Source organism: Podarcis erhardii (genome assembly GCF_964252035.2).
Source record: "Podarcis erhardii genome assembly, chromosome: 4".
Lineage (NCBI taxonomy): Eukaryota > Metazoa > Chordata > Lepidosauria > Squamata > Lacertidae > Podarcis > Podarcis erhardii.
Genome location: NC_138508.1, coordinates 74,293,268 through 74,318,964, shown reverse-complemented (window position 1 = coordinate 74,318,964; position 25,697 = coordinate 74,293,268). Strand labels below are relative to the sequence as shown.

The 25,697-nt window shown below is 43.1% G+C and overlaps 2 protein-coding genes across 3 annotated transcripts in view; both read left to right on the top strand.

Moving 5' to 3' along the window:
- Positions 1 to 255: 255 nt before the first annotated feature.
- On the top strand, positions 256 to 11,321 carry RP2 (RP2 activator of ARL3 GTPase). Its single transcript, XM_081858998.1, has 5 exons — positions 256 to 503; positions 6,383 to 7,048; positions 8,282 to 8,396; positions 10,391 to 10,476; positions 11,133 to 11,321. Exons 1-5 carry the CDS (start codon positions 369 to 371, stop codon positions 11,214 to 11,216), a joined length of 1,086 nt encoding a protein of 361 aa, XP_081715124.1. The 5' UTR covers positions 256 to 368; the 3' UTR covers positions 11,217 to 11,321.
- A 6,388-nt stretch (positions 11,322 to 17,709) lies between these two features.
- JADE3 (jade family PHD finger 3) overlaps positions 17,710 to 25,697 on the top strand; it is a 35,943-nt gene continuing 27,955 nt past the window's right edge. Inside the window, exon 1 of one of the 2 annotated variants that reach the window (XM_081858973.1) lies at positions 17,710 to 18,122. The gene's annotated coding sequence lies outside the window, so the exon portion shown is untranslated. Of the gene's footprint in view, positions 18,123 to 18,487; positions 18,509 to 25,697 lie in introns of those variants that run through there. The other variant, XM_081858975.1, reaches the window with a different exon arrangement.

Genomic DNA, 25,697 nt, shown 5'->3' with positions numbered 1-25,697 from the left:
TGACGAACAGGAGGGGCGAGTGATCCCCCCATTATTATTATTTTTTGAAGAAAGAAAAAAACCCCACTTCTCCCTCTGCCTCCAGGCTCAGGCAGGGAAGGAGGAGGAAGAGAGCCTCCCGATTCGTCAACGAGTCTGATTGACGGCCCCGACCCGAGCCGCCGATAGGCTGCCGCTCGCCCATGGGGGCGGAGCCTCCTCCGTCGCCCTGGGAGACGGGCGAGGTTGAAGCCGGAAGCGAGCCCTTAAAGCGGAGGGCGGGGCCAGGCGAGGCTTATTCGGCTAGCGGGAGCCGCGGCTGGGGTGGTGTCCGCTGCCTTGCGCGATCCCGGAGGCGGGCTGCGCGGTGTGGCCGGAGGTGAACCGCCATGGGCTGCTTCTTCTCCAAGCGGAGGAAGCAGGCCAAAGAGCCGAAGCCCGGCGGCGAGAGCGGGGACGGAGACGTCGCGGTGCCCTCGGAGGCCGAGAAGCAGCCGCAGTACAGCTGGGACCAGCGAGCCAAGGTAACCCTCCGCCCTGCCGCCCACTCCCCGCCTGGACCAGCTGCACGCGCGGCTGCTGCTTCCCTCCCCTTCTTCCTCCCCCGTTGCTTCTCCCTTGACTGCACGCGTGATCCTCCCTTTCGGACGCCCCTTTCTCCCCTTGGGGCTCCTTCCTTCCCCGCTGCATCTGCCAAGGATGCACGTGTGAACGCCCTTGGAACAGACACGGGTCGGCTTGGGGTGGCGGAAGCCTGGGTTTTCCTCCTATCGGCTCTTCCAAGTGCCTCTTCGGGAGAGGGTGGGTGGAAGGGGCCACACTTCTTGGACCTGAGCGTGAGGGGGGGGTGTTTTTGCAGAAAAAATCTGTATTTAGACGCCCTTCCGTAGGCTGGGGTGGTGGTTGTGGTCCAAAATTGCTCGGGTACCTTAATGTCCTTAATGTTGTGCAAGCAATTCTGCTACGTGTGGACTTGCATGTCGCTCATCATCTGTTTTCTTCGGCGCCTCTCTACTGACGTCCCGAGTTCCTTTCTTTTTACACGTCTTCTGTCTTTCGTTACTCTTCCTTCCTCTCTGCGTGTACTTCCTTTTCCAGCACGTCTTATCCTCTTACCTGCTTACGGAGCAGGCTCAACATCTCTTAGCGCGTCCCTTTTTTATCCCTAAGGAAGGTGGTTATCTAACTCCTTGAATCTGCCCTTACTATGCATAGTAAGTGTTGTGGGATCCTAAACACTACCACAAAGGGTTGTGGAATAAGCTGTTTTGTACTTTCACTCTCAGCATCCTGCGAAAGGTATTTCAAATCATGCCACCAATCGATTTGCCTTTGAGGTACCTCAGCACATCTTGTGTTTGGCAGCTGATATAGTTATCACTCTGGGATTTTGAGCAAAGAGGGCATCATTGTAATCTTGTGTATCTGATTGTAAAACATCATGGTTTCCTCTTATTTCATCCCTCCTACCCACCCCAACCCCTTGTGAATTGGCAATGAGGCTGCAGGTAGTAGCCAAGGCAGCTGTTTCCCACAGAGGATTCTGTGCTTGTTTGCTAACTAATTGCATTCTTTCCACAACACTATGTAAGCCGCTCTTTGAGGTCACATACACTTTTTTTTCCTGGCTCCCTAATTATTTTTTGTTTAGTTGGTTCTGTGCATTGGGTATTTCAAAATTTAGAGGTAATGTAACACTTGACTCATGTTATGGTCATGTGCTTGGTGGGTGGTGTAGGTGATTTCAACTGAGGAAGTTTTTCTGTAGTTTTTGACTCAACTTCCTCTTGTGGTAATGAAAGGAACTTCCCTTAAACAGTATAGTTTGCAATTTGATAGATCTCATACTAAGGAGTCTAAAATGTTTTTTTGCATGACACCACCATTTTTTTTAGTCCACTGTCCCTTTGGTTCCATAAACTCATCCCCTGTACCCCCTGCCCTATAAAAAAAGCTTTATTCAGAAAAGTGCTTTGCATGACCCGCTAAGGAAGATAAGGTAAAGGTAAAGGGACCCCTGACCATTAAGTCCAGTCGTGACTGACTCTAGGGTAGCGGCACTCATCTCACTTTATTGGCCAAGGGAGCTGGCGTACAGCTTCCGGATCATGTGGCCAGGATGACCAAGCCGCTTCTGGTGAACCAGAGCAGCGTACGGAAACGCCATTTACCTTCCCTCCGGAGCTGTACCTATTTATCTACTTTGACATGCTTTCGAACTGCTAGGTTGGCAGGAGCAGGGATCAAGCAACGGGAGCTCACCCCGTTGCGCTGATTCGAACCGCCAACCTTCTGATCAGCAAGTCCTAGGCTCTGTGGTTTAACCCACAGCGTCACCCTCTAGACAGTAAAATGCAAAACAGTGACAATCATTTGCACAATTACTGTATTCAAAATCCAATTAAAACTATTTAGTTTCATTCAGCATAATTTATGCAGTGATACCAGCTTTTCAAAGTCTGATAGTCATTTACACCTCTAGTCATTTACATCCCTGGTACCCCCTAGACCAGACATCCCCAAACTCGGCCCTCCAGATGTTTTGGGACTACAACTTCCATCATCCCTAGCTAACGGGACCAGTGGTCAGGGATAATGGGAAATGTAGTCCCAAAGCATCTGGAGGGCTGAGTTTGGGGGTGCCTGCCCTAGACTCTTGGTGCCTGCTCCTGTCAGCCATTCCACTGCTCCCTTGAGGAACCACTGTCCTACATAGGATGAATTCTCTTATATGTTAGGGTATTGTCAGAGCTGCCCCAAGGTCCCAGCTCACAGAGGACCAACGCCAGGTCGTCGTTATATACAAAAGTCTTTATTGAAGTTCAGTTTCCATTCAAAGCCGTAGCGCGCAGCTCTACGTCTTAAACCCTAGACCGCCGAAGTTCTGTCTGAATCTCCTCCCCCCTGACACCAGTTTAAGATTCTAGCCCTGCTCCACCTCTTCCTCTGCTCTCTCCTCCTCTGGGTCCTCCTGTCCGCTGAGGCATTCCCCTTTCTGGACTCTTCTGACGCTGAGTCGCCTGACTTCTCCCCCTGCCTCCGGCGGGCTTTAAGACCTGGTTCCCAATCCTCGTTCTCTGCTGTCCCGCGCGCCTGTACATTTGAACTTGGCTCTCGCGCCAACCCAGTGACCTTCCTCCTGACTGTTACACTGCTTCTATCACTGCTTCCCTCTTCCGGGATGCTGGCTGGACCTGACCTCCCCTCCGTTGCCTGACTCTCCGATGGAGGCGTGGTCAGCCCTGACTCATCTTCTCTCCCTGCTGGGGGATACGCTGGCCCCGATACCTGGGACTCTTCCCCCCCACTATGCTCTGGTGGGGAAGCTGGTCCTGATCTCCAACTGCTGCTCTGGGAGTCCCCGCTGGCCCCTTGCTTCTGGAGTGTCCCCCTTGGGACCCCCCTTGCCCTGGCCACCGGCGCCCCCTTCTGTGAATCTTCCGATTCGCTGGAGAGGCTCATGGAATCTCTCGGGCCACTGTCATCTTCTCCTACGCTGCCCTCAGATTCTTCCCCTTCGCTCTCCATTTCCTCCCTTCCCTGTGCTTCTGCTCCTGAGCCCCTGACAGGTATGAACTGCTCCCAACGTAGATACGGAAATGAAACACTATTCCATTCTTCAGAGTGACATTGTCCTTGAAATAAACATGCAGTATACTAGTGAAGTGATCAGGTTAAATGTTAATTGGTGTGTTATTTCAAATGTCATTTCATTTGAAGTTATTGTTGAGCTTGATTTTCCAAAATCTGCCATCCTGCATGCACAGAGGTGGGAAATCTGTGCTCCTCTAGATATTTCAGGACTCACAACAGGCCTAGCCAGCATGGACAGTGGTCAGGGATTATGGCAGTGCAGCCGAGCATCGTCTTGAGGGCTGCACTTTCCCCACCTCTGTCTTTAGGCCTGTCTATTCCTTTTCTGAGATTGCATATAGCATATGAATGCCCATGTGTTTCAGGGAATAGCCCTTCCTTTTAAAGAGAGTGCCTAGGTAAACTGTACTAATTCCCTGTGCTATCACTATTCTAAAGCATTGCAGACTTACCTGCAGCAGACTTGACACACTTAAATTTAAGGGTTATATTTATATTTAACCATGGCCAAATGCCCTTGTCACCTAAGGCTCTTAAGTGGATTAAATAAAGCCACCAGTTTAATATGTTTTAAAACGGATGGTGATGGAGGAGGATTGGAATTAAGGCAGACGAGGCTGCTTGATGAGAAGAACTTGTAATAAATGCTGCACAGGTGAGACCTGCAACAAATGTTGCTGTGTAGAATACTCTGCTTTTGAATTATGGTGCTGGAGGAGACTCTTGAGAGTCCCATGAACTGCAAGAAGATCAAACACATCCATTCTGAAGAAAATCAGCCCTGAGTGCTCACTGGAAGGACAGATCGTGAAGCTGAGGCTCCAATACTTTGGCCACCTCATGAGAAGAGAAGACTCCCTGGAAAAGACCCTGATGTTGGGAAAGATGGAGGGCACAAGGAGAAGGGGACGACAGAGGACGAGATGGCTGGACAGTGTTCTCGAAGCTACCAACATGACTCTGACCATGCGGGAGGCAGTGGAAGACAGGAGTGCCTGGGGTGCTCTGGTCCATGGGGTCACGAAGAGTCGGACACGACTAAACAACAACAGAATACTCTACCTCATTTTGATTAATGTTAACTATGGTTTGTCGCAATTTGGATGTCATGGCAAACAAAGCAAAACATTCCAGACTGCTTCTTAAGACTATACAGAAGGAGCAAGGCTTACTGTGGCACCATTCTTCTATCACCAGTGTTCGAAACTCCCATTGTTCTAGGCACATTTTGGGACAGGGAATTTCATTAGCATGAGCAGTTTCTGTGCTCTGGGGTTCAGATTGGAAGGAAAGGAGGACTTTTTTCTGTCTTCCCACTTCCAGCTACACTCTGAAGACTGGAGAAGAGACCCTTTTAAGAATATTAGGGGGGTGGGCAGGGGAAGGACTAGACCATATGAAAAATAAACATAATATTTTAGCTGCAGTTCATTCATTTTCTGCTTTGTATTCTTACTATATAAAAAACCGCGCCTAGACATTCCATTGTTGCGCCCATAAGCTAGGTTTAAGGTGCCATTTAGCTCCTAGCTTTCATATCACAGTTTTTAACACTATCACCAAGTCAGTTTAGTGTTTTGTGTGAATGAACTTTTTCAAGTCGATAAGAACTGCATTCTTCAAGTTACCATTTTGTTTACGGTGCAGTAATATGGTAATATACAAATGTTAGATGTCGTATCTAAAAGTCAGTTTTACTTTTTGCTCCTTGAGGGAACTGGGAGGAAAATGAATATTTGAGGAAGTTAAACTAGATTGCAACAGTGCTTCAACTGCATTCTTAACATTACCAAATAAAATGGGGAAAGAAGACAAAAAGGAAACAAAGGAGCTCTTAGCATTTGGCCTTCAATTCGCTATGACACCAGGGAAGAACAAAAATGATGGCATGAAATGCTGCCTGAATAGTCTTGGTTCTACATGGATGCTTCTGTTCCTGTACTAGATTTGAGTGTGGTTTTTATTTTGAGAATCTTCTGAAAGGTGATTTTTAGTCACTTTTGGTACAATAGACCAGAATATGAGTATTCTAAGTAAATATCAGGGTTAAAAGCACATTATTTGTGTTCTGTTTCTGGTAGTAATACGACTTGCTGGCTAATTTTATTAAATTATTATGTTCTAAATTACCTCAGTTATCTGTTGACGTTGTGGATGTGTTGTAACTTGGCTTGCTATCTATAGCCTAAAGTTACCTAACTATAATATACTCCCTAAAAACAGTAATCATTCCTCTGCCCTTTCCTTATTAAAGGTAGTCTGGAGTATATGATGGTGCCCTATGCCAAGTCAGATCTTCGGTTCACATAGCTCAATATTGTTGGCACTGAAAGACAGTGGCTCCTCAAGATTTCATGATGGAGTATTTTCCCCAGCCCCCCCCCCCGGGGGGGGGGCAAGGTGGATTGAACCTGTGATCTCTTGCAAGCAAAGCATATGCTGTGTTGCTGAATTACAGCCCCTCCCCAGCGTACATATTTAACTGTAAACCTTAGCAATTCTGTTCTGGAAAAGGTTATTCTATCAGTGAAAAGGCATCACTCAACTTCTGTGTGTTCAGTTTTATTTCATGGCAGAACTTCATATCTGACGGGTTGACCATTGTATGCCACTTGTATACTCATTGGCAACAAAAATCAGTCCAAAAAGAATATCTTTCCTTGCATCTCTTATCCTTGAGTAACAGGACAAATAACAGAGAAAATATTTCTCTGAAATACAGCATTGTCACAAAAGAAGTAAGTCACTTTCTCCTAGGGATAGCTTATTAAGTGTATTGTCTTGCTACATGCTTGTGCTTTTCTTTCAGATTGATCCTAAAGACTACATGTTTTCTGGACTCAAGGACGAAACAGTAGGACGTTTACCTGGGAAAGTTGCAGGGCAACAGTTTGTTATCCAAGACTGTGAAAACTGCAATATCTACATCTTTGACCACTCAGCTACAATCACTATTGATGACTGTACAAACTGCCGAATATTTTTAGGACCTGTGAAAGGCAGTGTGTTTTTCCGCGATTGCAAAGATTGTAAATGTGTAGTGGCTTGCCAACAGTTTCGTACCCGGGACTGCAGAAAGATGGACGTTTTTCTGTGCTGTGCCACCCAACCCATCATTGAATCATCTACAGGTATGAAGTTTGGGTGTTTCCAGTACTACTATCCAGAGCTGGCTTTGCAGCTGAAAGACGCAGGGCTGAGCATCTTTAACAATACATGGAGCAATATCCATGATTTCACACCAGTATCGGGAGAGAACAACTGGAGTCTTCTAGCTGCGGACGCTTTAGTTCAGGACCATGTACCACTGCCAACTGCTGAGGAACTGAAAGCTGTCAGGATTTCAACAGATGCCAACAGGAGCATAATTCCAGTTACGCAGGGTAGACGTCCAAAGCACAGTGAAGAATCTTGTCTGGCCATATTCTTTGCTGGGGATTATACAACTGCCAATGCTAGAAAGTTAATTGATGAGGTAAGAAACACACGGCTGTCTCTCACATCTTGACTTGTATTTCTTAAAAACTTTCTGGAAACGTACATTTAAGTGCCAAATTACTCTTTAGTTTCTAAATGGCTGCTAGGAAGTTGCACTTGGTATAGCCCAAACTATTGCTCTGGATTTATCTGTTTTCCTATATCCACATTCACTGTGCAGATGGGAAATTTACTGTGAGGGTGGGGTGCTGTAACTTCATCCTGTAGCCTACTTATTTCTTTTAACCTAGCCATTGGAGAAAATTCATCAGATTTGGATAAGACCATGGATTGTATCCAGTTAGCTTGCATAAAAAGGCTATGATCAAGAAAATTATTCCTGTTTACAATACAGTGGTACCTCAGGTTAAGAACTTAATTTGTCCTGGAGGTCCGTTCTTAACCTGAAATTGTTCTTAACCTGAGGTACCACTTCAGCTAATGGGGCGGCCGTGCAATTTCTGTTCTCATCCTGAAGCAAAGTTCTTAACCTGAGGTACTATTTCTGGGTTAGTGAAGTCTGTAACCTGAAGTGTCTGTAACCTGAGGCACCACTGTATTCAGTCATTTGCTTTACCTTTGTCCCCCTAGTGAAGGAATGGTCTCTGATGCACTGTATGGGGAGTGGGACTTGAAGAAGATTGCCTTGATGGAAGGTTCTGCCGCATCAAATAATTTTCCATAGGGCACCATTTCGTAGAATCCTAAAATCATAGAATCTTAAGAGTTGGAAGGGATCCAGGAGTCAGCTAGTCCAACCCCTACAATGCAGGAACCTTAGCTATACCATTTACATACTACCCCATGTCATCTGTGGATGAGGGTTGCCTCATTTGTGCACTTGCCACAGTGGCTTATCACTTTGGAACATGATACTGGATAACCTGAGGTTCAATAAAATGGGGAAGAAGCATAGGAGCCGACTCCTTGGGCCTGAGTTCCCTTCGCCCCACCATAAAATATTTGAGGGGACCGTCCCCTTCCATGGTTGACGTGCATTGCATTCAAATGTGGGGCAGAGCTTACCTGCCCCCCTCCCCACTATTTTATTCCAGTTGCCACCTCTGGGAGGAAGCATAAAGAAACAAAGGTGAAGCAAATGACTGAATATTCTAAACAGGATTATTATTATTATTATTGCATATATTGGTTATAGTCTTTATACAAGCAAAATGATATGCTAAGTAATATTTAGTTAATTTATATGAAATTCTAATTCTTGTTGAAATAGATGACTGGCAAGGGTTTCTGGCTAGTTCAGACTAAAGAGGTTTCCATGAAAGCGGATGATGCTCGGCGAGTGTTCCAGGAAAGAGCGTCTGAATTTATCCCTTTAGTTGAAAAAGGTATGACAACTCCAAAAAACAAACCCTTACGTTCCTTTAAATTTACTTAATAAAACTATTGAAGTTGCATTCTTTGATACATATTTTAAGTGTCATAATTTTTTTTTAAAAGGACATAAAAAGCACAATAACCAGAATCTCACATTGAGAATACAATTGTCATTAGTTCTTACATCTAAAGTTGAAAATACGAGTTGATATAAGCCCTCCAGAAGTCCACATAGGTATCTACAGAAATAATATGCACCATACATTGAGCTTGACAGGGTGCCTATTCAAAGGCTTTTGATAAACATAGCAAAACCTAGGGGTCAGAAAGTATAAATATGCCTTATATTGCTCTGTAGGAAGCCCATCTGGCCCTGGTGCTTTTCTGGTCTTCATCTTATGCATGACATTCTTAATTTCTTCCATCTGCAAAGATTTTCCTTTTGTAGCATATCTACAGGAGAACCAACTGCAATAAGATGATTTAAAAATCACAGCCTATAGGAGCATTTTTATCTTTATAGGTACATTATCCTTCCCGTAAAAATTGGAGTAATACTTCTGAAACTTACCGTATTTTTCGCCCCATAGGACGCACTTTTTCCCCTCCAAAAATGAAGGGGAAATCTGGGTGCATCCTATGGAGCGAATGCAGGCTTTCGCTGAAGCTTGGAGAGCAAGAGGGGTTGGTGCGCACCGACCCCTCTCGCTCTCCAGGCTTCAGGAAGACATCTGCAGCCTGCTTCCCGGAGCACCGGGCGCGCTGAAAGCAGAGCGCCTGGTGCTTCGGGAACACATCCGCAGCCTAGGCAGCCCTGCGGGAGTTCCTGCAAGGCTCCACACGCTGCGGATAGCAGCCTGCCGCCCGGCGCGCAGGCCACCCTGAAGCAGAGTGCCCCTCGCGCCGGACAGACATCCGCAGCGTGGGGAGCCCTGAAGCAGAGCGCCCCGCGCGCCAGGCAGACATCAGCCAGCCCCACAAGCTCAGGGGACGGCGAGGAGGCGCAGCGCCGCCATCCCGCTGTTTCCCGACCTGGTTTTGGGGGAGAAATAAAGGAAAATTTTTTTCCTTTATTCCCCCCCCCCAAAAAAAAAACTAGGTGCGTCCTATGGGACAGAGCGTCCTATGGGACGAAAAATACGGTAATTTATTTCTTTTTTTGTTTTATAGACCATATTATGTCCACCTCTAACCAGCAGGATAATGCTCACTTTTTTTGTTTAAAACAAAAAGTCAATATTTTGCCTGGTCTTTCATGCTTTCCTAATATATTTGCTGCTGAAATTGTTGTGTTGGTTTAGCAAATAAGGATGACAAAACCTTTAGTTGCTTTAGTGTAATGTATTGTTTTCCCCATGAAGTCATTGAAGCACTTTGATTTGCATATTTAAATATATCCATTGAAGGAAGGCTTATGTAAAGGATTTAAGAAATTTACCAGTTGCTTTGCTAAGCCCTGCTACATAAACATTTTCTTTTTCGAAAGGTAAACCCAAGCATTATTGTTTCTCAAACATGTATTGCTGGTCAAAATGTACTGGTATGTTAGTTCATATATTTCAACTTGAGGGAATACTGTTGTATTCCCTCAAACTTGGGGGGGGGGTTATTGTCCTGTTTGTTACTATGTTATGTATTTTTGTGTTTTTATACTGTAATCTGCCCTATGATCCTTGGATGAAGGGTAGTATATAAATAATATAAAATGAATATATAAATATTTTTGTGGTAAAAATTGTGATTAGGTGGCTCAGTTTTTCTGTGGTTTCACTGAAACCTCATTCTGGATTGTTGGGGCAGTAGCGTTAGTAGAAGAAAATAGTTGGGAGTACAGAGAGAGGTTCTGCGTAGGTTTCAGACTTCTGGTGTAACACTAGACTTGTTTTCTGAGATACAGCTTTTCTCTCAAGGACTGATTCGGCTCTTACTGTGAAAAGAGTGCAATATTTTCAGTGGGCCAAATATCTGAAAATTCCTAATGACAAAAATACTGTCTTTTTCTTAGGTCCCGTTGTTGCGCTAGAGTTCTGTGGTGACGGTTCTGTAGCAGCGTGTCAAGACGTTGTTGTTAATGTCTTCAGTGGAGCGAAGGTGAGTAGTAGCACAGGTTCTAGAGTTTTCTAGAACTATTGGTATCATTTGCAAGTTACTATAGTTATTCACAAGAGTGCTTGATTCTGAAACCAGTTTGTTTTTTAATTCAATGCTAATTTTCAAAATTAAGACTACTTTTTAACATTTTATCGCTTCCTTCATCCAAGGAGCTTGGGGCAGCATATGTTTCAGCCCTCGGCGAGAGGCTTAATGACTGGTCCAATGTGTTTGCTTAACCACAGCCTGCAGTATCCAAATTGGCAAACTGTGGTTAATGATAACTATGGCATGTTTGAAACAAGCAAACTACAAAACATGTTTCTCTCACTTTGGTATTACTGTTCTATCCAGGATTTAAGTTGGCTTTTAACTTGAATTGACTCAGTAATAGGAGTAGCTTAACAATATGATCTAGTTTTTAAAAACCCTAATATTTAGGGAAGCTTTTAATGTTTGATGTATTACAGTATTTTAATATTTTTTGGAAGCCGCCCAGAGTGGCTGGGGAAGCCCAGCCAGATGGGCGGGGTATAAATAATAAATTATTATTATTATTATTATTATTATTATTATTATTATTATTATTATTATCTTTTATAAAATCATCTGGTTGAGGACATGTTAGTGATTTTCATTTTCATTTTAAACTACAGGTTTTTGTATCTGAGGACAAGGCATCAGCTTCCAGAGAAGTAGACAGCTTCTATAATTTTGCTGATATGCAGATGGGAATGTGAAGTAGACATAAGCATCTTATTGACGGTTGAGATGTACTTTAGGTTTGTATAGTACTCAGTTGATAGTCGGACAGTTTGAAGAAAAAGAAGAAGTTGCCTTTACAATTATTATTTTTTTAAAATTAAATGCATCCAACAAATAACACGCCACATATCAGATACCTTTATAAGCTCTTTAGTGCTCACCTGCTTATGTCCAATTCTTTCTTGCATATAATGTTTCAATGTTATAAGCCTGGCAGTCCATTCAGTATGCTTGGTAGAATTTAGGTGAGAGCCGGTACACATGCGCTTTGGTTTTTGTCAAAACTAAAACTTATTTGCAACCAAGTTCACTCCACAGGTACCATAATTTTGTAGGTGATCTGCTTTTACAGAATACAGAAAATTTTGCTAAAGTTACACACCTGTTATAAATGTTAACTTCTATCTCAAATGTCAAAGGAAGATGCATCTGCAGGACTTTGCGCTGGTTTAGAATATCAAAATAAAGATGAAAGATTAACAAGACAATGCAATCAGGTTTACGCATTCTGAGTGCAACACGATGGCTTAGAGTACAAATCATGTCTCTTGGCTATGCTTAATCTGGAAGGTGGCATGTTAAGTACAAAGTAGGTGTACTCAAAGGACTGTAATTATACTGAAATCTGTAGAAACCGGTGCTTTATACAAGCTGTAAAAAGAAATAAATTTCTTTCTTCAACTGTATAAATATGTGCTATATGGAAATAAGGGTTTTATCTGCTAGAATAGTACTATATGCTGGATAAAGACAACATAATTTTTACCTGAAGCTTTAACAGGAAATAACTTTTAAAATCAGAGGAAATGCTCTGCAATGTGCAGGGAGAGATAATTTGTCAAATCATTGAAGGTTTTTAATAACATTTCCTAATTTCTTTTTATACTGTCAAAATTGAAGGATTCTGTGTAGTTATTTCTGGATCTTTGTGAATTATTGCTTATTCTTTCAGTTCAGTTAATTCATTGGTATCATACTACAGTAAGTGCTTTATCAGGGTTTTGTATGTTTGTTATGGCTTTTATAATGCCTTTTTTGTCTAGCACTTGTAAAATGTGATTTATAATAAATATTTAAATGAAAAAGCCCTGTAACTTTTTAATTAAAGATGTAGGGGTGTGTGCCATGTTCTAAACGAATCTGTTCACGGTTGTGTAACTAATTTAATTGGTCTCATTGCCGCCCTCTTGTCACTTTATTTAGCTGAGCTTTGTCCTTTAAAATTTGACGTTATATACTTCATGTAGCAACTGATAATGAGCTGGATCCAGACAAGACTGAGCCAGGACACTTTCACAACAGGGCTTTTTACTCTCCCACCATTTCCTTTTAAAGGCCTGACAGGAAGATCCAAACAGGGCCATCCTTAGAATGGGCAAGCCGGGTGGTCCCCCTGGGTGCTGATCAGAGGAGAACCCCAAATTGAGCTCAGTGACTGCATTTTAAAAAAATGTATTATCTGCAGTGAGTCAGGACAGCAAAAAGCAAGCGTGTGTAACCTTTTCAAGGTTCAATAACTACAAAAATGATATTATTTCAGTTAGGTTTAAAGTATGTTTCTTTTTTCAGTTTGCACTTTTTTACCTAGCACAAAGGATGTCAATGGAACATAGCTGCTTTTTTTTTGAGGCAAGCACTTAGCACCTCAAATACTACAAGCACTGTATAATAATATTAAGCTGTAAGAAGTCAGCTATATAGGTCTTTATGTATATACTGTACTTTTCCGTGTATAAGACGAGGTTTTTTTTACTATGAAATAATGTTCAAATTTGGGGCTCGTCTTATACACGGTTAGTGCAGGGGGTGATGGGTGATTGGTTGCAGCGCGAGCAGGAGGTTGTCAGCAGCGATTGGTTGGGTGATTGGTGTCTCTGGCAAGGACTTCTTTGGATTGGCCGCTGCTGTGTCCATTGGGTTGTTGATTGGTGGCTGTGGCAAGGTCTGCTGTGGATTGGCTTCCGCTGCGGCAATTGGGCGTGCGCTTGGCGGTGGCTGCTGGCGATCGGGCAGATGCTTAGTGGCTTTTGTGACATGTGCGATTGGCAGCATTTCAGTCTAGTGATTTTTGGCATCTCCCCCCAAAAAAGCTCTTCAAATATGGGCAGTCCCTCCAAAAGAAGCTCAACAACTTTGGGCAACCCCCCCCCATTTTCTTAAATTGGAGTCCCCAAAAATACTCTGGGGTGTCTTATACATGGAAAAATACAGTGTATATATAAAAGAGATAAAAGTAATGGATATTCTTAAATAATGAATGCTTATCAAAAGATAGGAACTGCTATAAAACAGCTTTGGCTTGTGCAAACTGCGGCACAGTGGCTGAGAGCAAGGTTTTGAGCAATGTCCTCCTTGGTGGGTAGGATAGCAAATGATGTGAGCCTTTCATCTGCCATGGTAGATCATGAATACGTTTCAGTAAGCTTCAGTTTTCAGAAGCTACGCTTGCCGCTGACAACTTGAAATGTCAGGAGAAATTATACTGCTATCCAGACATTTGGGAATACATAATTTGTTTCTCTATAATGGATTTACTGCAGGGCATCTTGTGAGTTTCCCAGGAGGTAGTATCTGATGGAGATGGCCTAGCTCAACACAAATATCTGCACCATCAAGGTCAGAGCAGTTGCCATTTGTGAGATCCATATAGTGGGTGAAGAATCCCCATGTGATATTCAGGCTGCTCAAATCACTATTCAGCTGAAATGTGAGTGGAGTCAGAGTGTAGAAGAACTCCTGCTTGAAAATTTCTGCTAGACCATTGCACTCCTAATCATGAATCTGACCTTCATATTCAAGCTGCCACATCTTGCAGTACTTATGTGGGTGCTCCTCAAAAGTGGAATTGACATCAAGGACCTCTTTTGCTGTGATAATGACTCCAGCATCACTGCTTTCCCTATATAATGAGATGAACTCCACACATTTCTTCGTGAGGGAAGGAGCAATTGTGTTGTCCATTGTAAGGCATTGTGTAGTTTTAGTTGCAGTATATACGTGGAACATATCATACTGTGATATCAAGTCCATCAGTTGGCCTGCTAGGCACTGTGCTTCATGGTAAAGACCTATGTTTGCTTGAGGTGACTCTGCTAGTTCCATCAGAGCATCGTAAACTTATTTTGTTTTGATACTAAATAGGCTTCATAGGCCTTTATGACTTTGTCAGTGTCTCCTCATTAGCTTTGTAGTGAAGTTGGATTCATGGTCTTTTAGTATCTGCCACCATTGAACAGAGGGACGCAGGTGGCACTTTGAGTTAAACCACAGAACCTAGGACTTGCTGATCAGAAGGTCAGTAGTTCGAATCCCCATGACGGGGTGAGCTCCCGTTGCTCGGTCCCTGCTCCTGCCAACCTAGCAGTTCAAAAGTATGTCAAAGTGCAAGTAGATAAATAGGTACTGCTCTGGCAGGAAGGTAAATGGTGTTTCCGTGCGCTGCTCTGGTTCGTCAGAAGTGGCTTAGTCATGCTGGCCACATGACCCAGAAGCTGTACGCCGGCTCCTTCGGTCAATAAAGCGAGATAAGCACCGCAACCCGAGTCGGTCACGACTAGGCCTAACAGTCAGGGGTCCCTTTACCTTTACCTTTTACCATTGATCAGAGAATAGCACAACAGGTTTGTACATCTAAAATTCCTTCTTCCTTACTGGTGCTCTTATTAATCCTAAATTTTCTACTTAGGATTGCCCTTTGCATCCTTCTATTAAAAACTTGGTCTTTAATGAGTTTAAGCAATGTTTCATCCCAGTTGTTTCTCGAGCACATTTCCTTGGAGATCCCATGTTGATAATGGACTCCAAGTACACATCATCTCAGACGCTTCCAGCACTAAGAGCTATCAAACTTGATACATGCTACATAATATGGAAGGTGTATATTAAAGTGAAATATCTGATCTTACTCATACTTTCTCTCGGATAAAAACTGAAAATTATTGTGTGGAACTTAACTGCATGATAAAAAAGTTCAAGACAATATTCTCATTGTGGCAAAACTGGTTGGATGAGTAAAAACCATATTCTAGAACACCACTGAATTATAACTACTTACTACTGTGTGTTCTGGTCAGAGCTCCTTTTCAGCATACAGGCTTCATATTAATCCCTATAAATAAAAGTGATCCATAAAAGTGAAGTATAGCTGGTGAATAAATTGCTGCCCACCCATAGATGGTGTGGCTATATAACCCAGTACACAACTCTGTTGGGGTTATGCTCAAAGAAATGTGTAATTAAGTAGCCTGCAAACATTCACACCAAGCAGCCACTTGTGAGATTTGTATGCATTATAGTGAGAATATATTTACTGTATCAACATGGTCTTCATACAGGGGAAATGTCTGCATTAGAGCCCTTTTACACAAAGCCAGGCCTCAATTACACTTTTTACTTTGTGTGAAACTATTCAAAACTTCAGCCCAACAGCAGTATGTGTCAACCACAAAGCTTTGTGGTTGGCTAGCTAGCTTTGTAGTTGGTCAGGGGTAAAGATGGCCAACAAACTTTCCAAGATCATTTGCTGTAAGGTGGAAGTTAATGCCTAACAGCTTACAGTATGATTTCATCAGTGGAGAATTGTGGTTCATCAGTGATCAGAGCTGCATTACATTCTTTTAAGGGAATTGTCCAGGTTAGGTAGCAGGCTTTACCTCAAAAAAGGTGAAGTAGACATGGGGAATCTGCAGCCCATAGGTCAGATTTGGCCTACCAGGATTCTTAATTTGGCTTGTGAGACTGTTTTGCCTCAGCTATGCTCACTGCCTCACATCTGAGGTGTTGGATGGGTAAAGGCATAGTTCAAAGGAACACCTGGGAGCCAATTATTCCTTTTAAAGCTTCAGAGTTTGTTGCCAAATGTAAACACCACTGGGAACAGCTTCACTCAGGAGCTGCCAACTGGAGCTGATCCCTATAGACTGCAAGCTGCATCGTCAAAGGATGGCTTGAAGGAGGTTTAGACCAATTCATGTCATCACTCCATTTTTGGATGCCTTTGAATGCCAGTTTCTGGGAATCATGTAGGGAAGGCACTGTAGCACAAAGGTTCTCAATTGTGGGCTTTCCCTAGGCATCCACTGTGAAACATTTTGTTCATGTGGGGATTGGAACCTAGCTCTCGCCTACTATACCAATTTTTTAAATTTTATTAAAAGCTGGCAGTGTGGATACCTGTGTACCTGCAGCAGTGTGTATGTACCTTGATCTGCTAATTTCATTTTTCTCAGCACCCTATTTCTTACAGCTATTATGATCACACTTTTATACTTGATAGAGGCAAAGTTTTTTATTATCCCTTGTTTTTTATTTGTACTACTGTGGTATTTCAGAGCTGGCATGCTGCATCAGGCTATCATTTTGTTTTGAGTAATGCCTCTCAATTTGACCATCCCAGGTCAGTTTCATCTCCATGTGTTTGAATTTCAGTTATATGTGCCGTTTTATCAAAAATTAGCTGCAAGTTTTAGTAGTTCTCAGGCCACTTCCTCACTTCACGTTACCTTTGACCCCGTTCTTTCACGCATGGGGGAGTCTCCATTTACACAAGTGACTGAACATGATTCAGCAGCTCAAAAGCATCCATTTCCTTAATGCTTACTAGCAGAGAATGGGAGGCTGTGAAGCTGTGGTCCTGAAAGGTGCTCTAGTTCCTGCTGGGCTACTTATGCCATCAGACTGTTCTGACTTGCATTATTATTACTACTAATAATTTATACCCCGCCCATCTGGCTGGCTCTCCCCAGCCATTCTGAGCGGTGTATAGTGCACTAAAACCATAGCAAAACGTCAAACATTAAAAACCACCTGATACCATTCTAGCTTCCTCAGAAGTTTCACAATCTGCAGACTACACAATAAAAGAACTATGAAGCTGTTCTTGTTTCGACTCTTCCATGTGCATTTTAGGATTCTATACTATTTAAAACACTGCTATTGCGGGCCAAAAGAGGGAATTCTTCAAAGTCCCAGTTTCTTCCCCAAGTAGCCACGCATGAGTATTCCCTGCCTTAAAGGGTGAGGTTGCCTTCCTCCTCCTCGTCTGCTTGGAGCAAGCATTTCATCTTCCAACTTCTCTGGCGGAGGGACATATAAACTAGACTCGCCATAGGAAAATCACCCCTGGGTGGCTGAGCCTCGAGAGCAGCGGGCATCCTTGCTTTCATCGTAAAAAGTAAATACTCTTTTAAGATGGGAGGGACGGGGGACGCGCGATGGCAGAGAGCGCGCTGCTGCTGCTGCTGCTGCTGCAGTCCTTGGCACCAAGTCCCTCTTGAGTTTTTTGCGAATTGACAAGGGGGGGCTCGGGCTGCTCAGGACGACGAAGGATCACCAAGAGGAAGAAATCTAGTAAGTCGGTGGGGGTTGCAGGTGGCGAAGCAGCAAGCAGCCGAGCTCGGGTAAGGAGAGCTGGCACAGGGTGGGAGAAGGATGGGAAGGGAAGGGGAAGAGGAGGAGCTTGCGAGGCGGCGGCGGCGGCGGCAGCTCCAGCAGCGAGCAGAAGCGGCAGTGTCAATAATACAATAGGGCTCTTGTGCCGCCGCCTGGCCTGCCAAGAGGGAGACTGCAAGGGCACAGGGCCTGCTCGCCCCTACGAGCGACAGGGGGGACGGCGGGGGGCGCTCGCGGCGACAGGCTTGGCCAAGCGACATGTCGGAGCGCGGGGCCGGCGGCCCGTAGCCACGGAGCGCCCAGGCCGAGGCAGGCGGGAGCGGGAAGCGGAACGGCCGAAGAGGAACCGGGGAGGGCGGTGGGGAAGAAGAAGAAGAGGAGGAGGAGGAGGAGATGGACGGCGTGAAGTAGCAGCGGCAGCCTTGGCCCCTGGGCTGGGGAGTCTCGGGGCGCGCAAACGCTGCTGGCGCCGCCCGCTCCAGAGCCACAAGGTGAGTGGTGGGGCGCAGTGCCGCCCGTGGCGCAAGGTTGCCTTGTGGGGTCGGACAAGGGAGAGCGGCGTTTATTTTATTTTTTGAAAAAAACAGGTGGTCTCCTCTTTCGGGGCGCTCGCCGGCGCGGCCTAGCCAGTGGGCTGGGGGAGAAAGGGGAGCGAGAGGTGGCGGCCCTAGGCCGTGCGTTGTGGGGTGGCGCTTCTTCCCCAGTATTGCCCATCCCCGCCTCCGCGTTGCGCGCGCCCCCTCCTCCTCCTCCTCGGGTGCAGGCGGCGTTTGGCGCCAAGGCCTCGGGGCTCGAGTCACGTTGGCGGGGCGGGCAGGGGGCTGGGCGTGCAAGAGGGGAGCGAGGAAGAGGAGCGGCAGCCCTAGCGCCGCCTCAGGTAGAGGTTTGCCCGTCACGACACGTGCTTGTGCGCGCGTGGTTTGTGTATGTGTGGTGTCCAGCCATGTGGTTGCGAATGGGCCGGGCCCATAAGTTATCCTTTCTCTCCCCCCTGCAAAAAAAAGAAAACCCTGACTGAGTTGGGGCTTTTTGTCTTCACGTGGTAAGTGATCAGAAGGATTCCGTGGATGTGGGCGTTTTCCAGGCAGTATTTCTCCTCTCTATGTAAAGTGGAACATCCTTTGTTCTGAAAAGTTTCTCTTTATGGCCTGATCTATTGCTATCTCCAAAGTTAGTGACCTCACACCTAGTGATCTGGGGTGTGCTGCTCAGTCCAGTGCTTTTTTTCCTAGAAAAAACGTGCCGGTACTCACCATGAAGTTGTTAAAGTAAGTGCCACACTTTTTAACAACAAAAAGAGGTGCCGGTTCTGCGTACCCCTGAAAAAAAAGCACTGAGTAGATCTAAATGTTTTGGAGAAAACATGTCATAGGCTTCACGTGCATGGGCTTTGTATACTGGTGTGGTGCCAAAAATGGCATTGCAATCCTGTGTATGTTTATTGAGGCGGAAGTCCCACTGAACATAATGGATGCTTGCGTAGAATTGCACCTTAACTGGTGGGTGTAGTATTTGTAAACTTAGGTCTCAGGTTCTTCTAGCTAAGCCATGGAAGTGTTGTATGCTTGATTGCCTTCTAATACTAGATGCAAATCCTGTAGTGAAGTTCATATTACTGTAACTTGTCCAGGAAACTATTCCAACAGGTGTTGAAGAGACTAGTATTTGTGCGAGCTTAACTTTGGATAAAGCACAACTTGGGGTGGGTTGTCATCCAATCGGTTTTTGTGTTGTTTTTTTTAGTTTGATAGAAATTTTAAAATGCAAAACCTAACATTCGTTGATCAAATCATATTTAGTCTGCTTATTTTCATCCCCTAATACAGTATCATACCAGAACCAACATTTGCAAGTGTGCCTTCACCATTTAAATTTGCCCCACTAACGTGGTTGTAATTCTGTATACACTTTGCTGAGAATAAGTCTCATCAAACTCTGAAACTTCTCAGTAGATATGTATAGGAATGCGCTATAATTAACTAAAGGCATAGTTGATTGAGTAAAGCTTTTCATGGAGCATATAGAAGCTAGCAAGTGACTTTCTGGGTTCAGTTGGTTTTTATATTATTCTTGGTCCTTATATTCCTGCTGGTAATAATTAGATAGTACCTACAGCTCATCTAGTGGAGCAGTGTTTGCATTAATTAGCTGCTTGACCTACGGTAACATTGATCATAATGCTACTCACGTTCTGGTAACCTCCTGTCTGGACTACTTCCACGTCTGCTATGTGAAGCAGCCTTTCAAAATGGTTTGGAAACTGTACTTCAGAATTCTGTCACCAAGCTGCTAACTGGGACCAGGTATTATGATTACAACTTACTTGTGTTGAAATAACTCCACTGGCTTCAGGTCTCTTTCCAAGCTCAATTCAGAATACGGGTGCTTGCTTTTATTAAAATTCTATGCAGCTTGGATGGAACCTGACATATTTTTGGACGGTCTTTCTGTACCAGTCTACTTGATCTCTGAGGTTGTCATCGGAAGGCTCTTTTTGTGATGCCACCACATTCTGAGGTACGGCAGGTGGTGTTGAAAGAGGATAATTTAAACAGGAGAAATTCCAGCTGGGAGTGGGGATGAGATAGTAGAGCAGCTTAAAATTTCACTTTTGCTGTAGCCTTCCATATTGTGCTCATAACTTTGTCCCATTGACATCAGTGGTTCTTAATTCTGAACAAGTGTCTTCAGGGATGCAAGTGTGGCATGCAGAGACATAAAAACACTTTGGGAAATCAGTGTACAGTCATACCTTTGAAGTCGAACAGAATCTGTTCCGGCAATCCCTTCTACTTCCAAAATGTTTGAAAACCCAAGCACGGCTTCTGATTGGCTGCATGAAGCTCCTACAGCCAATTGGAAGCCCCAGCGGACATTCGGCTTCCAAAAACAGTTCGCAAACCGGAACAGTCACTTCCGGGTTTGTGGTGTTCAGGAGCCAAAACATTTGGGAACTAAGCTGTTCGAAAACCAAGGTACAACTGTATTAAAATTAAATTAAAAATCAGAACACCTTGTTTCAGCCAGCTGAAGGTTTGAGGCCTTTTCTGCCCAACATCACTGGCTACAATTGAACTGGAATTTGATAATGCAGAATAGTAATAGCTTTAAAGATTCCCGTGATAAATTTTCTTTCTTGGAAAGAAAATTGGATTTTCTCCATGTGTTCTCTTCTTCACATTAGTGAAACTTACTGAATTAAAGAAGTGGAATAGGAAGAATGTCTCCAATTGGGCCTAATTTTTTTTTACAAATGATACATGAGGAGAAGGGCCATAGCTGTGGTAGAGACATCTGCTTTGAGCACAAAAGGTCCTAGGTTCAATTTCTGGCATCTCCTAGTAGGGCTGCAAAAAGGTTGCTTGTCTGAAACCTTGGAGAGGCACTGCCAGTCATTCTAGACAAGCCTGTCTCATTCTTATGTCCCCATATGATGTTGGATTACAGCTCCCATTTTCCCTAGCTAGCAGGGCCCAGTGTTCAGGGATGATGGGAGTTGTAGTCCAACAACATCTGGGGACCCAAGGTTGAGAAAGACTGGTATGGGGACAGTACTGAGCTAGATTAACCAATGGTGTGACTCAGTGAAAGGTCTTCTATATTTTTCTTTACAGTGGTACCTCTGGTTGCGAACGGGATCCATTTCAGAGCCCAGTTCGCAACTTGAAAGGAACGCAACCCACGTCAGCGCACGCGTGGGTCGCGATTCGCTACTTCTGCGCATGCGCGTGATGTCATTTTGCGCACATGCGCAAGCAGGGAAACCCGGAATAAACCCTTCCGGGTCGCCGCTGGACGCAACCTGAAAACGCGCAACCTGAAGCAAACGTAGCGTGAGGTATGACTGTATTTCTATGTATTTCCTGTCTTCTATATTTTCAAAATCAATAGTCTTTTCAAGGGACATAAGTGCTTTACAGCAACAAATATTTTAAGTGTTATTTTAAATCCAGGCTGAAGGTTGGATAGTTAGCTGTGGATGAAAAACAACTAGAGAGCTGACCAGCGGATTGTTTGGCCTTGCCCAGGGAAGCGGGTTTGGCTTCAGGTTGGTGGTTGCAGTTTTCAAGCACCTCGGAAAGATTTTGGAAAACAAAATGCAACTTTGGAGACAGGAGTTTGCCTCTTTACCATCATCCCTGACTCTGGTCCTGCTAGCTAGGGATGATGGTAGTTGTAGTCCAAAAACAGTTGGATACCCAAGTTCGGGAAACCCTGTTCTAGAACAATGGTCAACTGTTTTTGTTAAATTTCATAAGGTAAACAGACTGGCTTCGTTAGTTTCAAATGTAGCAATTCTAAAACATTGCCCGACTTTCTAATGAAATCTGAAAATGAAACAATTACACGATAACAGCATCTTGGAGGAGAGCTGAGAAACAGAATGTACCTGCTGGATCTTCATTTTTTTATTGAAAGGAGTCAAATGTGCCCCCAGTATTTATGTATGATTGCTAATCAATCCACTGCCTCTTATTGTAGTTCATTCTTCCTTCCTCTAAATATTTGACCCTTCTCTTAGGGGGAAAGTGAGCTTTATGTTTCAGTGATTTAATTTCAGTGTTTAAGATGTCGTGGGATGGCACTGGGACATATTGAGCATGTAAAAAGAACCCACATGAGTACTTTTCAGGTTATATTTTTATCTAGCAAAAGGAAGGGAAGAAATGTTTCATGTGTATACAACTAGAACTGAGATGAAGGCTTGTACATCTTTATTCTACAGGAAGAAAGATGCCTGAACATACTATAATACCAGAATCAAAGTAACTGATGAGTAATAGTTCAATAAATTTTTCAGGTCTAGGGATATTAGCAACCATAGTAATTAACCATTGAATTCTTTTATTTTTGTTTCCCTAGCAGTTGACAGTTTGCATCAGTGATTTCTAGTATACCACTATAACTCATAATTGGTAGGTTTGGCGGTCAGATCAGGTAGGTCAGGAAATGTGCAAACTGTATAATTCTTGCAATTCACCCCAAGGCTGATTGCAAGTTAATTTGTAGTTGGTGTGCATGTGAATTCAGAATCGCTAGGCATAAATGGTTGCTGTCTCTGCTAATGCTCAGATTGATTGCAGTAACCTTTTACTTGTTAAAGGAAGTGAGAGGATCCCATTTTCAATACGCAATATATGTGTGCCAAATTATTTTAATCTTTCAGTAACTATTTGGAATAATATTTCAAAAAAGGGTCATGAGATATATTTTTTCCTGGTAAAAAAGTCACATGTCTCTCTTACATACTTCTTGTTTCAGTGTAATCCTATGCAGGATTACATGCTCAGAAGCAAACTCGATTGAGTGCAATGGGACTTACGGTACTTATAGATAGCTGTGTAAGAAGGATTCCTCCACCACAACACTTGCTGCTCTAGCACTTCCTCCTGCCAGCAGCCGCAGCTACTCTTTTAAGAGCCATCCCAACTGTAAAAAAAGGAAGAAGGGGAAAAAAACCAGGAACAAATGAAACTAGCCAAGAAGGGAGCATAACGATGCATGATGTTGCAGGACGCATGATGATGGCAGAATGTGCACAACATGTTCTGCGATTACACTTTCCAATACACTTGTGCAAAAATATTATAGGATCTCTTTGAAAAAGTATATTTGGCCAAGATTACACCAATAGTTTCTATAAACAGCGAGACAGTTACAATTTCTAGTGCACTAAGTTCATCCATCCTTAGTTATTTCTCTTAATCTGGGCCCTAATTTTTTTCCTGCTTATACAATTTTTCATTCAAATTGGGGAAAGCTTCATAGTGATTTAGTGTTATTAATATTATGTGTTGTCCCAAGTTTGAGATCAATCAAAATCCTGTGATAGTTGAAAGATTACTCAACCGATCTGGCTTATATCAAGAGCTGATGGTTCTAACTTTATATATTGCAGTTTATTTCTTTAAGATATTGGTGAAAATGCATACATATTGTTAACTGAAAATAGAAGCAGATGCTTCTTATCTCTTCACAGCCATGTGTGAGACTAATTCACATAGCGTTAAAATGGGGTTTACTGCTGTATCCAAACACAGCCAGAATGTGTCTCCTCCACAGAATCCATAAACTGCTTTTTGTAGTCCTTAACCTTTGAAGATTTAGGAAACGAACTTCTAAAAAAGGAAAGCCTTCTCTGTTCACAAATGCTGTATTTCAGATTTCCTCTTTTTGGAAAGGTAAGATGTGTATTATATTTGGGGGGTTTGAAGACAATATGTATTACAGAATCCCTTTATTCCTATTTTCTAAATTCATTTTCCCAAGCCCTGCCTTTTGTCTGTCTAACTAATGTTCATCATTATTTGAAATGGCTCTAAACTGGTGCAGTTTTTTCCACACACCCTGCCATCATTTGTGCTGGAGTTTTCCAGTGCAGTGTTTTTTGTTTGTTGGCAGAAAGGCTACCAAATGGATCAGATTGAAAATGACTTTCGTAGAAAGCGAAACTGACAAGAATTAGAGATGATCATTTTGCTGCTGTTGGTCGTTCTTTGCCGCTTTTCCCACAGGCAGACACAGGGCAGCTATTCACTGAGGGGGTGTCTCAAATGTGGTATGGAAGTAAAGAACAGTGCTGCTTGCTATAGTCCGGAAGGAAGTTAACACAAGCGTTCCTTTCTAGCAAGTGACTGAATGGAAGTGGGTAATGAAAAGACAGAATGATTGTAAAGGGAAATGTAAACATTGTCAAGTATATAAGCAACAAAGTAGAAACAATTTCGGTAAATAATATTTAGAGAGATGAGCCATTAACTTGAATTCTTTAGCGGCAAATTAGTGCATTCTGGAAACAGAATAAAATGGATACTCTTGATAGTACCCTACAGGTTGGTTTACTTGTGCCTATCATTGCAGTTCTGAAACATAGCAAGCAGGGTGTAGGTGTGTAAAAAACATTCGAGAGTCTTGTTCAATCAAACTGTAGGCTTAAATACTTGGAAGTTACGGATTGGCATCTGTAACTCTTGTTGGCGTGTGCACAAATTGAAGAAGTAATTCTTTTTACAAATTGAAGAATGATCTGAAATTCTGAGTGGCAGTTCTAGAAGTCCAGTGAATTTTAAGGAGGGGGGGTGTATTTTCCCACAAAATCAGATGAACATTTCATATTGGATAAATGATGTTTTAGAATTTCCTACCAGATTGCCTACCACCTTGATAAGCATCCATTGTTCTTAACTGGTTAATTACTTTGCATGGTGGTTTCTGGCCCACAGTGGAGAGCTTCAGGATGAGAGTCCTTGTTCTTTCGCCCTTCAGCTCATTCCAGAGGTTTGTGCCTTCAATCAAACTGCAGGCCTAAGTACTTGGGAGTGGGGGATGTAATACACAAAACCTACCAATTGCTTACATTTCATGTCTTTAAAAATATTTAAATAAAAAACCCAGCTATTTCTGCAGTCCTAAAAATGGCAAAATAGTTCTTTAAATTTGCTGTGCAAATGTAATATTATAGTGTGCCAATCTTGGTTCTACATTTTCTTACAAATTTTGCATGTTCAATTTGCCTTGTGTCTAAATGGCCCTCACATTATAGTTGATATCTTCCACAAGGTACAGAAATTAATGAAAAACAATTTTAGCTATTAGATTTTTAATTTAGCATTATTACGCTGATTTTTAAAATGCACGTTTCACACAGTCACTAATTTAATTTGAGACTGTACTTCAGTCCTCACAATCAATATGTGCATTGAGGAAACAAGCAGAAAGAAAGTTAGAAAAGTATTTTACAACCATGAATGACTCCCTGTTAGTAAGTTTTGCCAAATACAGTACTAAATCCATAGATGGTAAATCTACTGCAGCATTTTCATTCAATTTCATTTCAATATTTGTATCCCAATTTTTCTTCATTTTTGGTTGAAACGAAGCATCTCATACATGTTAACTGATTTTGAGTGTAGAAATAGATAATCCGAAGTGGATTCATTTGGTCAGACTGTGTGGATATTATATTATCGTTGTGTTTCGTAACTGCAGTTCTAAAAGCGCACAAGATCCCCCAACTTTTGAGGATCAGATTTGTAATCATTTATATTTATCATAGTTTGGGTATA

Bases quoted from the DNA above. Each gene is read 5' to 3' on its own strand.
- RP2 (XM_081858998.1), top strand. From the start codon at position 369: ATGGGCTGCTTCTTCTCCAAGCGGAGGAAGCAGGCCAAAGAGCCGAAG. The intron at 504-6,382 runs GTAACCCTCCGC...CTTTTCTTTCAG, and splicing joins GCTGGGACCAGCGAGCCAAG to ATTGATCCTAAAGACTACAT. The intron at 10,477-11,132 runs GTGAGTAGTAGC...TTTAAACTACAG, and splicing joins ATGTCTTCAGTGGAGCGAAG to GTTTTTGTATCTGAGGACAA.